The sequence below is a fragment of the Ovis canadensis genome, chromosome 26 (genome assembly GCF_042477335.2).
Source record: "Ovis canadensis isolate MfBH-ARS-UI-01 breed Bighorn chromosome 26, ARS-UI_OviCan_v2, whole genome shotgun sequence".
In the NCBI taxonomy this organism is placed as follows: Eukaryota; Metazoa; Chordata; class Mammalia; order Artiodactyla; family Bovidae; genus Ovis; species Ovis canadensis.
In genome coordinates, this window is record NC_091270.1 from 50397769 (window position 1) to 50411084 (window position 13316).

The following is a 13316-nucleotide window of genomic DNA, read 5'->3' on the forward strand; positions in this document are numbered from 1 at the left end:
AGTCATGAATAGAGGTGAAAGTTGGACTATAAGGAAAGCTGAGTGCCGAAGAATTGATGCTTTTGAACTGTGGTGCTGGAGAAGACTCTTGAGAGTCCCTTGGACTGCAAGGAGATCCAACCAGTCTATTCTGAAGGAAATCAGTCCTGAATATTCATTGGAAGGACTGATGCTGAAGCTGAAACTCCAATACTTTGGCCACCTGATGTAAAGAACTGACTCACTAGAAAAGACCCTGATGCTGGGAAAGATTGAAGATGGGAGGAGAAGGGCATGACAGGGGATGAGATGATTGGATGGCATCACTGACTAGATGGACATGAGTTTGAGTAAGCTTTGGTCATTGGTGATGGACAGGGAAGTCTGGTGTTCTGTAGTCCATGGTGTCACAAAGATTTGGACATGACTGAGTGACTGAAATCTGGGAGATGGTGATGATCAGGGAGGCCTGGCGTGCTGCAATTTATGGGGTCGCAAAGAGTCTGACACGACTGAGCGACTGAAATGAACTGAACTGAACTGAACTGAACTGAATTACCAGGGAGCCCCTGCAATTTTGTTTTCTTTTTATGATATCTTTTTTCTGACTTTCTTGTCAGGTTGATGCTGTCCCCATGGAGTAAGTTCAGAATGGTTCTGTCCTCTGCAATTTTGTGGAATAGTTTGAGTAGGATAGATGACAACTCTTCTCTTAAGTTTTTGAGGAAATTCACCTGTGAAGCCATGGACGTTTGCTTTCTTGGGGAGTTTTAAAACTGCAGATTCAATTTCATTACTTGTGATTATTCTGTTCACATTTTGTATTTCTTCTTGGTTCAGTCTTGGGAGATTATACATTTTTATGAATTTTCCCACGTCTTCCAAGTTGTACATGTTATTGGTGTATAGTTGTTCAGAGTGGTCTCTCATGATCTTTTATATTTCTTGGTGTTTGTTGTAACATCTGCTCTTTCATTTCTGGTTGTATTCACTTGGGACCTCTCTTCTTTTTCCTTATTAGTCTGCCTCTTTTCTATTCTTCTCTTAGTACCTATTTCATTAGTTTCAGTTCTGTTATTTATGATTTCTATCCTTCTACTAATTTTGAGTTTTATTTGTTCTTTTACTAATTCCCTTAGGTGTAAGGTTAGGTTGTTTATCTGAGATTTTTCTTGTTTCCTGAGATAAGCCTGTATCAAAACCTGTGTCAAAAACTTCTCTCTTAGAAATGCTTTTGTTGTATCTAAGATTTACGGATGGTTGTGTTTTCTTTTCATTTGTCTCCAGGCAGAGATTAGATTTTGTGGTGACCCATTGACTATTAAAGCAGTATATTGCTTAGCCTCTATGTGTTTAGTTTTTTGTTTTGTTTTGTTTTGTTTTGTTTTTTTTTTTGGAGTATTTTTCTTGTAGTTCATTTCTAGTCTCATTGCACGTGGTCAGAAACAATGCTTGGCATGATTTCTGAAATTCACCAAGGCTGGCTTTATAGGCTGGCATGTGACCTGCTCTGTAGACTGTGCCATGTGCAGCTGGAAACATCTGCAATCTGCATCTTTCGGATGGAATGTTCCATATACATAGAATGTGTCATGTAAGGCTTTTGGTTTCTTATTGATTTTCTGTCTGGATGATCTGTCCATTGATGTAAGTGAGGTGCTAAATTGCCTACTGTTATTGAGTTACTGTTAATTTCCCCTTTTATGTTCATTAATATTTACTTTATGGTTCTGGATGCTTCTATGCTGGGTGCACAGATATTTACATTTGTTATACCTTCTTATTGGATTGATGCCTATCATTATGTAGTGTCCTTGTCTCTTGTAACAACCTCTTTTTCAAACCTGTTTTGTTAGATATAAGTATTGGTACTCTGACTTTTTTTCGATTTCCTTTTGCATGGAATACCTTTTTCGATTCCCTCACTTTCTGTCTGTGAGTCTTTAGATCTGAAGTGAGTTGCTCATGGCAGTGCATATATGAGTCTTGTCATGTATCCATTTAACTACTCTATTTCTTTTTTCTTGGAGCATTTAGTTCATTTCCATTTAAAGAAATTATTGATATGTGTGTTCACATTTCCATTTTGTGCATTGCTTTGGATTTCTTTCTGTAGGCCTTTTTTGTTCTTCTTTTGTTCCCTTCTCATATGAACTGATGACTACCTTAATATTATATTTGGGTATCTGTTACTTTTTTCGTGTGTATGTAGTATACATTTTTCTTTTGCAGTTACCAAGATGTTTTTATGTATCAATCTATACATACACATATGTATTTATATATGATTAAGTTGCTGATCTCTTAATTTCAAATACATTTTTAACATCCATGTATGTATATTCTCCTCCCCTCACAATTACTGCTTTTAATATCTTATTTTACATCTAATTTAAGTATCTCCTAACCCCTTATTGTAGATATAGATGCTTTTGTTAAAAGACAAAATTCTTCCTACCTTCCTTCTAGCTTTGCATGTGGAGATGATTTCCTACATTTACTGTATGTTTGCTCCTACTAGTGAGCTTTCCTTTCTTTTCTTTCTTTTTTTTTTTTTGGTGTGTGTGAATGTAAGTTTTTATTTCTCTGGGATAAATATCCAAGAATGCAATCACTCAGTCATATTATAATTACTTGTTTAGTTTTCTAAGAAACTATCACAATTTTTTTCCCAAAGTATCATTTTATATACCCAATAGTAATCCAGTGTGATCTAGTTTCTGCACATATTCACCAGCATTTGGTAGGTATCACTTTTTAAAATTTTTATTTTAGCCATTTTAATTCATATTTTTATATAGTACTTGTATTTTCTTTTTTTAATTTTTATTTTTACTTTATTTTGCTTTACAATAACTGTATTGGTTTTGCCATACATTAACATGAATCAGCCACGGGTGTACATGAGTTCCCAATCCTGAACCCCCCTCCCACCTCCACCACATATCATCTCTCTGGATCATCCCTGTGCACCAGCCCCAAGCATCCTGTATCCTGTATTGAACATAGACTGGCGATTCGTTTCTTACATGATAGTATACATATTTCAATGCCATTCTCCCAAATCATCCCACCTCTCCCTCTCCCACAGAGTCCAAAAGTCCGTTCTAAACATCTGTGTCTCTTTTGCTGTCTCACAGACAGGGTTATCGTTACCATCTTTCTATATTCCATATATATGTCTTAGTATACTGTATTGGTGTTTTCTTTCTGGCTTACTTCACTCTGTATAATAGGCTCCAGTTTCATCCACCTCATTAGGACTGATTCAAATGTACTCTTTTTAATGGCTGAGTAATACTCCATTGTGTATATGTACCACAGCTTTCTTAGCCATTCATCTGCTGATGGGCATCTAGGTTGTTTCCATGTCCTGGCTATTATAAACAGTGCTGCGATGAACATTGGGGTACACGTGTCTCTTTCAATTCTGGTTTCCTTGGTGTGTATGCCCAGCAGAGGGATTGCTGGGTCATAAGGCAGGTCTATTTACAGTTTTTAAAGGAATCTCTACACTGTTCTCCATAGTGGCTGTACTAGTTTGCATTCCCACCAACAGTGTAAGAGGGATCCCTTTTCTCCACACCCTCTCCAGCATTTATTGCTTGTAGACTTTTGGATCGCAGCCATTCTGACAGGTGTGAAATGGTACCTCATTGTGGTTTTGATTTGCATTTCTGTGATAATGAGTGATGTTGAGAATCTTTTCATGTGTTTGTTAGCAATCCGTATGTCTTCTTTGGAAATGTCTGTTTAGTTCCTTGGCCCATTTTTTGATTGGGTCCTTTATTTTTCTGGAATTGAGCTGCATAAGTTGCTTGTATAATTTTGAGATTAGTTGTCAGTTGCTTCATTTGCTATTATTTTCTCCCATTCAGAAGGCTATCTTTTCACCTTGTTTATAGTTTCCTTTGTTGTGCAGAAGCTTTTAATTTTAATTCAATCCCATTTGTTTATTTTTGCTTTTATTTCCAGTATTCTGGGAGGTGGATCATAGAGGATCCTGTTGTGATTTATGTCGGAGAATGTTTTGCCTATGTTCTCCTCTAAGAGTTTTATAGTTTCTGGCCTAACATTTAGATCTTTAATCCATTTTGAGTTTATTTTTGTGTATGGTGTTAGAAAGTGATCTAGTTTCATTCTTTTACAATTGGTTGACCAGTTTTCCCAGCACCACTTGTTAAAGAGATTGTCTTTTCTCCATTGTATATTCTTGCCTCCTTTGTCAAAGATAAGGTGTCCATAGGTGTGTGGATTTATCTCTGGGCTTTTTATTTTGTTCCATTGATCTATATTTTTGTCTTTGTGCCAGTCCATACTGTCTTGATGATTGTGGCTTTGTAGTAGAGCCTGAAGTCAGGCAGGTTGATTCCTCCAGTTCCATTCTTCTTTCTCAAGATTGCTTTGGCTATTCGAGGTTTTTTGTATTTCCATACAAATCTTGAAATTATTTGTTCTAGCTCTGTGAAAAATACCGCTGGTAACTTGATAGGGATTGCATTGAATCTGTAGATTGCTTTGGGTAGTATACTCATTTTCACTATATTGATTCTTCCGATCCATGAACATGATATATATCTCCATCTATTAGTGTCCTCTTTGATTTCTTTCATCAGTGTTTTATAATTTTCTATATATAGGTCTTTAGTTTCTTTAGGTAGATATATTCCCAAGTATTTTATTATTTTCATTGCAATGGTGAATGGAATTGTTTCCTGAATTTCTTTTCTACTTTTTCATTATCATTGTATATGAATGCAAAGAATTTCTGTGTGTTGATTTTATACCCTGCAACTTTACTGTACTCATTGATTAGCTCTAGTAAGTTTCTGGTGGAGTCTTTAGGGTTTTCTATGTAGAAGATCATGTCATCTGCAAACAGTGAGACTTTTACTTCTTCTTTTCCAATTTGGATTACTTTTATTTCTTTTTCTGCTCTGATTGCTATGGCCAAAACTTCCAGAACTACGTTGAATAGTAGCAGTGAAAGTGGCCACCCTTGTCTTGTTCCTGACTTTAGGGGAAATGCTTTCAATTTTTCACCATTGAGGATAATGTTTGCTGTGGGTTTGTCATATATAGCTTTTATTATGTTGAGGTATGTTCCTTCTATTCCTGCTTTCTGGAGAGCTTTTATCATAAATGGATGTTGAATTTTGTAAAAGGCCTTCTCTGCATCTATTCATGTAATCATATGGCTTTTATTTTTCAATTTGTTAATGTGGTGAATTACATTGATTGATTTGTGGATATTGAAGAATCCTTGCATCCCTGGGATGAAGCCCACTTGGTCATGGTGTATAATCTTTTTAATGTGTTGTTGGATTCTGATTGCCAGAATTTTGTTAAAGATTTTTGTATCTATGTTCATCAATGATATTGGCCTGTAGTTTTCTTTTTTTGTGGCATCTTTGTCAGGTTTTGGTATTAGGGTGATGGTGGCCTCATAGAATGAGTTTGGAAGTTTACCTTCCCCTGCAATTTTCTGGAAGAGTTTGAGGAGGACAGGTGTTAGCTCTTCTCGAAATTTTAGGTAGAATTCAGCTGTGAAGCCGTCTGGACCTGGGCTTTTGTTTGCTGGAAGATTTCTGATTACAGTTTCAATTTCCGTACATGTGATGGGTCTGTTAAGATTTTCTATTTCTTCCTGGTTCAGTTTTGGAAAGTTGTACTTTTCTAAGAATTTGCCCATTTCTTCCATGTTGTACATTTTATTGCCATATAATTGCTGATAGTACTTTCTTAATGATCCTTTGTATTTCTGTGTTGTCTGTTGTGATTTCTCTATTTTCACTTCTAATTTTATTGATTTGATTTTTCTCTCTTTGTTTCTTGATGAGTCTGGCTAATGGTTTGTCAATTTTATTTATCCTTTCAAAGACCCAGCTTTTGGCTTTGTTGATTTTTGTTATCGTCTCTTTTGTTTCTTTTGCATTTATTTCTCCCCTAATTTTTAAGATTTCTTTCCTTCTACTAACTCTGGGGTTCTCCAATTCTTCCTTTTCTAGTTTTTTAAGGTGTAGAGTTAGGTTATTTATTTGACTTTTTTCTTGTTTCTTGAGGTATGCCTGTATTGCTATGAACTTTCCTCTTAGCACTGCTTTTATAGTGTCCCATAGGTTTTGGGATGTTGTGTTTTGATTTTCATTTGTTTCTATGCATATTTTGATTTCTTTTTTGACTTCTTCTGTGATTTGTTGGTTGTTCAGAAGCATGTTGTTCAGCCTCCATATTGTGGAATTTTTAATAGTTTTTCTCCTGTAATTGAGATCTAATCTTAATGCATTATGGTCAGAAAAGATGCTTGGAATGATTTCAGGTTTTTTGAATTTGTCAAGGTTATATTTATGGCCCAGGATGTGATCTATCCTGGAGAAGGTTCCGTGAGCACTTGAGAAAAAGGTGAAATTCATTGTTCTGGGGTGAAATGTCATATAGATATCAATTAGGTCTAACTGGTCTATTGTATCACTTAAAGGTTGCGTTTCTTTGTTAATTTTCTGTTTAGTTGATCTGTCCATAGATGTGAGTGGGGCATTAAATTTTCCCACTATTATTGTGTTATTGTTGATTTCCCCTTTCATACTTCTTAGCATTTGTCTTACATATTGCGGTGCTTCTATGTTGGGTGCATATATATTTATAATTGTTATATCTTCTTCTTGGATTGGTTCTTTAATCATTATGTAGTGGCCTTCTTTGTCTCTTTTCACAGCCTTTGTTTTAAAGTCTATTTTATTGGATATGAGTATTGCTACTCTTGCTTTCTTTCGGTCTCTATTTGCATGGAATATCTTTTTCCAGCCCTTCACTTTCAGTCTTTATGTGTCCCTTGTTTTGAGGTGGGTCTCTTGTAGGCAGCATATATAGGGGTCTTTTTTTGTATCCATTCAGCCAGTCTTTGCCTTTTGGTTGGGGCATTCAACCCATTTACATTTAAGGTAATTATTGATAAGTATGATCCCATTTCCATTTACTTTATTGTTTTGGGTTTAGGTTTATACACCCTTTTTGTGTTTTCTGTCTAGAGAATATCCTTAGCATTTGTTGGAGAGCTGGTTTGGTGGTGCTGAATTCTCTCAGCTTTTGCTTGTCTGGTGAGCTTTTGATTTCTCTTTCATATTTGAATGAGATCCTTGCTGGGTACAGTAATCTTGGCTGTAGGTTACTTTCTTTCATCACTTTAAGTATGTCTTGCCATTCCCTCCTGGCCTGAAGCATTTCTGTTGAAAGATCTGCAGTTATCCTTATGGGAATCCCCTTGTGTGTTATTTGTTGTATTTCCCTTGCTGCTTTTAATATTTGTTCTTTGTGTTTGATCTTTGTTAATTTAATTAATATGTGTCTTGTGGTGTTTCACCTTGGGTTTATCCTATTTGGAACTCTCCAGGTTTCTTGGACTTGGGTGATTATTTCCTTCCCCATTTTAGGGAAGTTTTCAACTATTATCTCCTCAAGTATTTTTCTCATGGTCTTTCTTTTTGTCTTCTTCTTCTTCTGGGACTCCTATAATTCGAATATTGGAACGTTTCATATTGTCCTGGAGGTCTCTGAGATTGTCCTCATTTCTTTTGTTTTTCTTTTTTCCTCTCTGATTCATTTATTTCTCCCATTCTATTTTCTATTTTACTAATCCTATCTTCTGCCTCCAATATTCTACTACTTGTTGCCACCAGAGTGTTTCTGATCTCATTTATTGCATTATTCATTATATATTGACTCTTTTTTTTATTTCTTCTAGGTCCTTGTTAAACCTTTATTGCATCTTCTCCAGGTATTTATCTGTGATTCCCTTTTGATTCCAGATTTTGGATCATTTTCACTATCATTATTTGGAATTCTTTCTCAGGTAGATTCCCTATCTCTTCTTCCTTTGTTTGGTTTGGTGGGCATTTCTTCTGTTCCTTTACCTGCTGGGTATTCCTCTGTCTCTTCATCTTGGTTATATTGTTGCGTTTGGGGTGGCCTTTCTGTATTCTGGGAATTTGTGGAGTTCTCTTTATTATGGAGTTTCCTCACTGTGGGTGGGGTTGTATCAGTGACTTGTCAAGGTTTCTTGGTTAGGGAAGCTTGTGTCGGAGTTCTGGTGGGTGGAACTGGATTTCTTCTCTTGGGAGTGCAATGACGTGTCCAGTAATGAGTTATGAGATGTCTATGGTTTTGGAATAACTTTGAGCTGCTTGTATATTGAAGCTCAGGGGTGTGTTCCTGTGTTGCTGGAGAATTTGCATGGTATGTCTTGCTCTGGAACTTGTTGGCCCTTGGGTGGTGCTTGGTTTCAGTGTAGGTATGGAGGTGTTTGATGAGCTCCTATCAATGAATGTTCCATGGATTCAGGAGTTCTCTGATGTTCTCAGGATTTGGACTTAAGCCTCCTGCTTCTGGCTTTCAGTTTTATTTTTACAGTAGCCTCAAGACTTCTCCATCGATACAGCACCGATGATAAAACATCTAGGTTAAAGATGAAAAGTTTCTCCACACTGAGGGACACCCAGAGAGGTTCACTGAGTTACATGGAGAAGAGAAGAGGGAGGGGGTAGTTAGAGGTGACTGGCATGAGATGAGGTGGGATCAAAAGAGGAGAGAGCAAGCTAGCCAGTAATCACTTCCTTATGTGTGCTCCACAGTCTGGACCGCTCAGAGATGTTTATGGAGTTATACAGGAAGAGGAGAGGGAGGAAGTAGACAGAGGTGGCCAGGAGGATAAAAGAGCGAAATGAAAAGGAGAGAGACAGATCCAGCCAGTAACCAGTTCCTTAAGTGTTCTCCACCGACTGGAACACACAGAGATTCACAGAGTTGGGGAGAGAAGAGAAGGGGTAGGGAGGAGGCAGAGACAACCTGGTGGAGAAAAAGGAGAGTCCAAAGAAGGAGAGAGTGGTCAAGCCAGTAATCTTACTCTCAGGTAAAATTGGGTACTAAAGATTAGGTTTTTAAATGTACAAAATTGACAAAAAATACCAAAAAGCAAAGATTAAAAATCTAGAGTAGAGGTTGGATTTTCAAAACTACAATATTAAGGAAAAGAAGAAGAAGAACAAGAAGAAAAAAAAAAAAACAAAGTCACGAGAATTATTAAAAAACAACAACCACCACGTGAAATAATCTTTTTTTTTGAAAAGTAATAGTAGGTTATAAAAATTAAAATTAAAGGAGAAATAGAGGACTTAAAAATTTTAAAAAGTAAAAAAGTAAAGAAGAAAAGAAGAACAAACAATCAACAACATCAACAACAATAACAACAACAAAGAGAATGGTCGTAAAAATAGTAAAGATATTTCTGTGACTTTCTCTGGTGTTGTTCGCAGTGGGGGGTCACTTCCAAGGCGGTTCCCTCTGTTTAGCTTCTTCTGTTTGCTGGACTCTTCAGTGTCTGATTTCTGCCCTGACACAGGGGGGCGGTGGTGGACAATTTTTTCTTTTTTTAGGCTCACTTGTTCAATTGCGCTGTGAGGAGGGAAGGATGCTGCAAAGAAATAACACTGGCATGCGCTCGCAGTGTCTCAGCCACATTGAGTATGCCCCTGCACATGGCGCACACGACTCAGGCTCTACGTTGCTCCACTGGGAACCATCTGAGGCTGGCCCTAGGCTGCATGCACCTCCCCAGTCTAAGCCGCTCAGGCTCGGCTCTCAGGTAGCCCTCAGAGGCACAGACAGATTCAGCTGGGCCTGCGTTTTGTGTCCTTCCCAGGACCAAGTAGCTCAGGTGTTTGGCGAGTGCAGTCGCTGCGACTTACCACCTTTCCTGTCCCTGCTGCTCAGTTTTCTGGGTGTACCATTGGCGCCCCTTGTCAGGCAGATGGTGACAATCCAGGACCCCAAGAAGTCTTAGCAAACAAGCCTGCTTGCTAAGGGCCCCCTTCCAGCCCTTACAGCTCTGGCTGCCTGTCATCGGAGGGGAATGGTCTGCAGCTGTCTATTTCTGTTCCATCCTTTGTTCTGTGCACGGTCCTGGTGGTGTCTTATGTTAGGGCTGTTCACGTGGTAGCTACCCCACAGTCTGGAATGCTAGCCCAAGTTAGTTCACTCTGGTTACACTCATGGCATTCCAGCCCAATTTTTAAAAAGCACTGCAGCCCTCACCTCCCTGCCCAGCCCCAACTTGCTAGTGGTGGATGCAGGCGTCTGCACTGCTTCTCCGCTGGGGGAGTTACCGTTGGGCTTGTAATCTGTTGGTTTAAATTATTTATTTATTTATTTATTTTTCTTCCCTGTTATGTTGCCCTCTGTGCTTCCAAGGCTTGCCACAGACTTGGCAGTGAGAGTGTTTCCTGGTATTTGGAAACTTCTCTCCTTTTAAGACTCCCTTCCCGGGACGGAGCTCCCTCCCTACCTCCTTTGTCCCTTTTTTTGTCTTTTATATTTTTTCTACCTGTTTTTGAAGACAATGATCTGCTTTTCTGGGTGCCTGATGTCCTCTGCCAGCATTCAGAAGTTGTCTTGTAGAATTTACTTAGCATTGAAATGTTCTCTTGATGAATTTGTGGGGGAAAGAGTGGTCTCCCCATCCAATTCCTCTGCCATCTTAGGACTGCTCCCCAGCTTTTCCTTTCTTAATTTTTGTATTTCCAGTTTTGGACTTTTCATTTCTTAGTAAAATTGCTTTAACATTTCTTGTAATGCTAATTCCTGAACTCCTTTGAGTTTTACTTGTTCATAAAGATTTTGATCTCTAAATCAAATTTGAAGAGCCTTGTTGAACAGAGTACTCTTGGCTGTAGATTTTTCACTTTTAACATGTTAAATACATGGTGTCACTGCTTTCTGGACTGCAGAGTTTCTGCTGAGAAGTCAGCTGATAGCTCTATGTATATTCCTTTTGTTGTTTTTCTTTTCCTGCTTTCACTGTCCTCTTTTCATCTTTAACTTTTGTCATTTTAATTACTATCTCTCTCTCTCTCTTCTCCTTCTGGGGGGCCTATAATGTACGTATTAATGTGCTTAATGTTGTCCCAGAGCTCTCTTTCAAGGTTCTCATTTCTTGTCATTCTTCCTTTTCTCTGTTCAACATCAGTACTTGCCATCACACTGCCTTCCAGCTCACTGATCCATCCTTCTGTATCATCTAGTCTACTATTGGTACCTCCACGTGTATTTTTCATTTCAGTGTTGTATTCTTCATCTATGTTTGGTCATTCTTCATATTAATATTTTCTTGCTCTGTGTATGCATTCTTCTTCTGAGGTTTTTGACTGTCTTTACAAGCACTACCCTAACCTCTTTCTCGAGTAGGTTGCCTATCTCCATTTCACTTAAACATTCTTTTCAGCTGTTTACTTATTGCTTCATCTGGAACATGTCTGCCTAAGTATTGGCATTTGTATGTACCTGGTAGACTGGTTGTGCTTCTTAATGCTGGAGATGTGGCCTTTTGCAGGCACTATGTGTTTCAGCAGCTGACTCAACTTTCATCACCTTTGGTGTATACTCTAGTGGCTTCCCCTGTGTGGCTGTGTGGGTCTTTCTGTTGCTGAAGGCTGACTAGGTGAGACGTCTGTTAGTCTTGTTTGGCCCCTGGTCCAGTTGGTTGGCAGTTCTGCCTCATGCATTGGCTGCCAGGTGCTAGTTGGCAGGACAAGGTCATAAGGCAGCTGACTGTGAAACTCCAGGGAGCTCTGGGATAGTGCTGGCTCAGTGCTGTATGGAGTAAAGGTGCAGAACATTCCAAGGCCATAGCACTTCCACTGCTGGGTGAAGCTTGGTCCTGGGGCTAGTGCCTAGCTATTGACAGGCAGAGCTGGGGCCTGGAGCCTGGTTGTAGGGCCCAGGGATCCCAGAACTGATGTCATCATTTTCTATTATTGCTTTTATAAAAATTATTTAAAGATTTGAAAATTTCATGTTATGCAAAAATTCTAGAACATCATGACAATTACTGACTTACACAAAATTACTTGTAATAATGGACAAAACAGGTTTTTTTTTTTAACTTATTGCCTGTAAGTGTTTGCTAAAACTAATTGTATAAATGAAAAGTTCAAAAATCAAATGTGTTCCTATGTATTCTTCTTCTCCCTTTACAATTTACTAGATATTTACCTAGTGTGTACTACAGAATGTTTACCATCAAATAATAGCCTCCTTCTTACCAACATTACATTTTTCATAGTTAATTAACAGTAAACTTTTTAGCATTAAATAATATCCCACTGTCTGAATGTACCACAATTTATCCACTCACTTACTAAAGAAAATCTATATTCTTTCCAAGTTTTATAAATATGAATAAAACTACTATAGCCATCTAAAAAGTGATTATTTATTTCCACCAGAATACCCAAGCAATTACACAGCAGAAAATATTCTTATAAAAGATTGTGTTTAATAAAAGGATCTTCTTCAATTTAGTAATAAAACACTTTAAAATGAAAATTGACTTAAGGCAGTGTTTTGCCACAATTTGGGGATGAACCTAGAAATATATGCAACTAGTTATAATCCAATAGATTACTAGATCTCCCCTTACATACAAAATTTTGCATTAGTTCTAATAAATATTGTTATTCATCCCCTTATGTCATTGGAAAGCCAACTGATAACATGTCTGTATGTCCTGTCACACTGATACATATATTTTAATGTATTTCTGCATTGCAAAGATTATCTTTATATTCCTTTTCAATTTAAATAAAAGAGTATAAGGAAAATGTATCAATAATCCTTACCAAAGCTTTATCAATAATGACACGTCTTTTCAGAACTCTTTTCAACAGCACACCTGAATCTTTCTGCAAAACAGAGGACACGAATTGAACAAAACATTAAAAAAATCTTATCTTGTTTGCAATTGTCAGGTACATTATATAATTTTATATATATATACACACACTCACACACACAGGTATAGCTAGGTAGCTAGGTAGATAGATAGATTATAGCTACAGATGCAAACATGTAGAGATATAATTACAAGAAATATAAGGATCAATGCCCATTGAGTAAATAATCTGAGAGATTTTGCATAAACATTTTGAAAACAAATCAGAAGCTTTTGCCTTATACTCTTGATAATTAGAATCCTCAAAAAAAGTTACTGAAATGAGGAAGGTTTCTTGTCTCTTTCCCCTCAAAAACTTCTTCTAGATCCCTGATTTAACCTTCAAGCTAAACAAATTCCCATCAACTTTCCCCCAAATGTTGGTCTATTTTATCATCATTTTTGTACTTGAAATTATTTACCATGGCATACTCTCAATAAAATGCATGTATTTTAAGAACACAGTTACATGAACTGGTAGCAATGTATACAACCATGCATCCATTACTATCAGTAAAATAAAGAATGTTTCCTTTACCCTGTAAAGTTAATAATACCTTATAAGGCTCAAGGCAAC

General features: G+C 37.5%; 1 protein-coding gene across 1 annotated transcript in view; it reads right to left on the bottom strand.

Annotated features, from left to right (window-relative positions):
* LOC138430928 (A disintegrin and metallopeptidase domain 3-like) overlaps positions 1–13316 on the bottom strand; it is a 120176-nt gene that overhangs the window by 74695 nt on the left and 32165 nt on the right. The window contains 1 exon segment of the mRNA XM_069572948.1: positions 12649–12710. Within this exon segment, the coding sequence (XP_069429049.1) occupies positions 12649–12710 (62 nt within the window).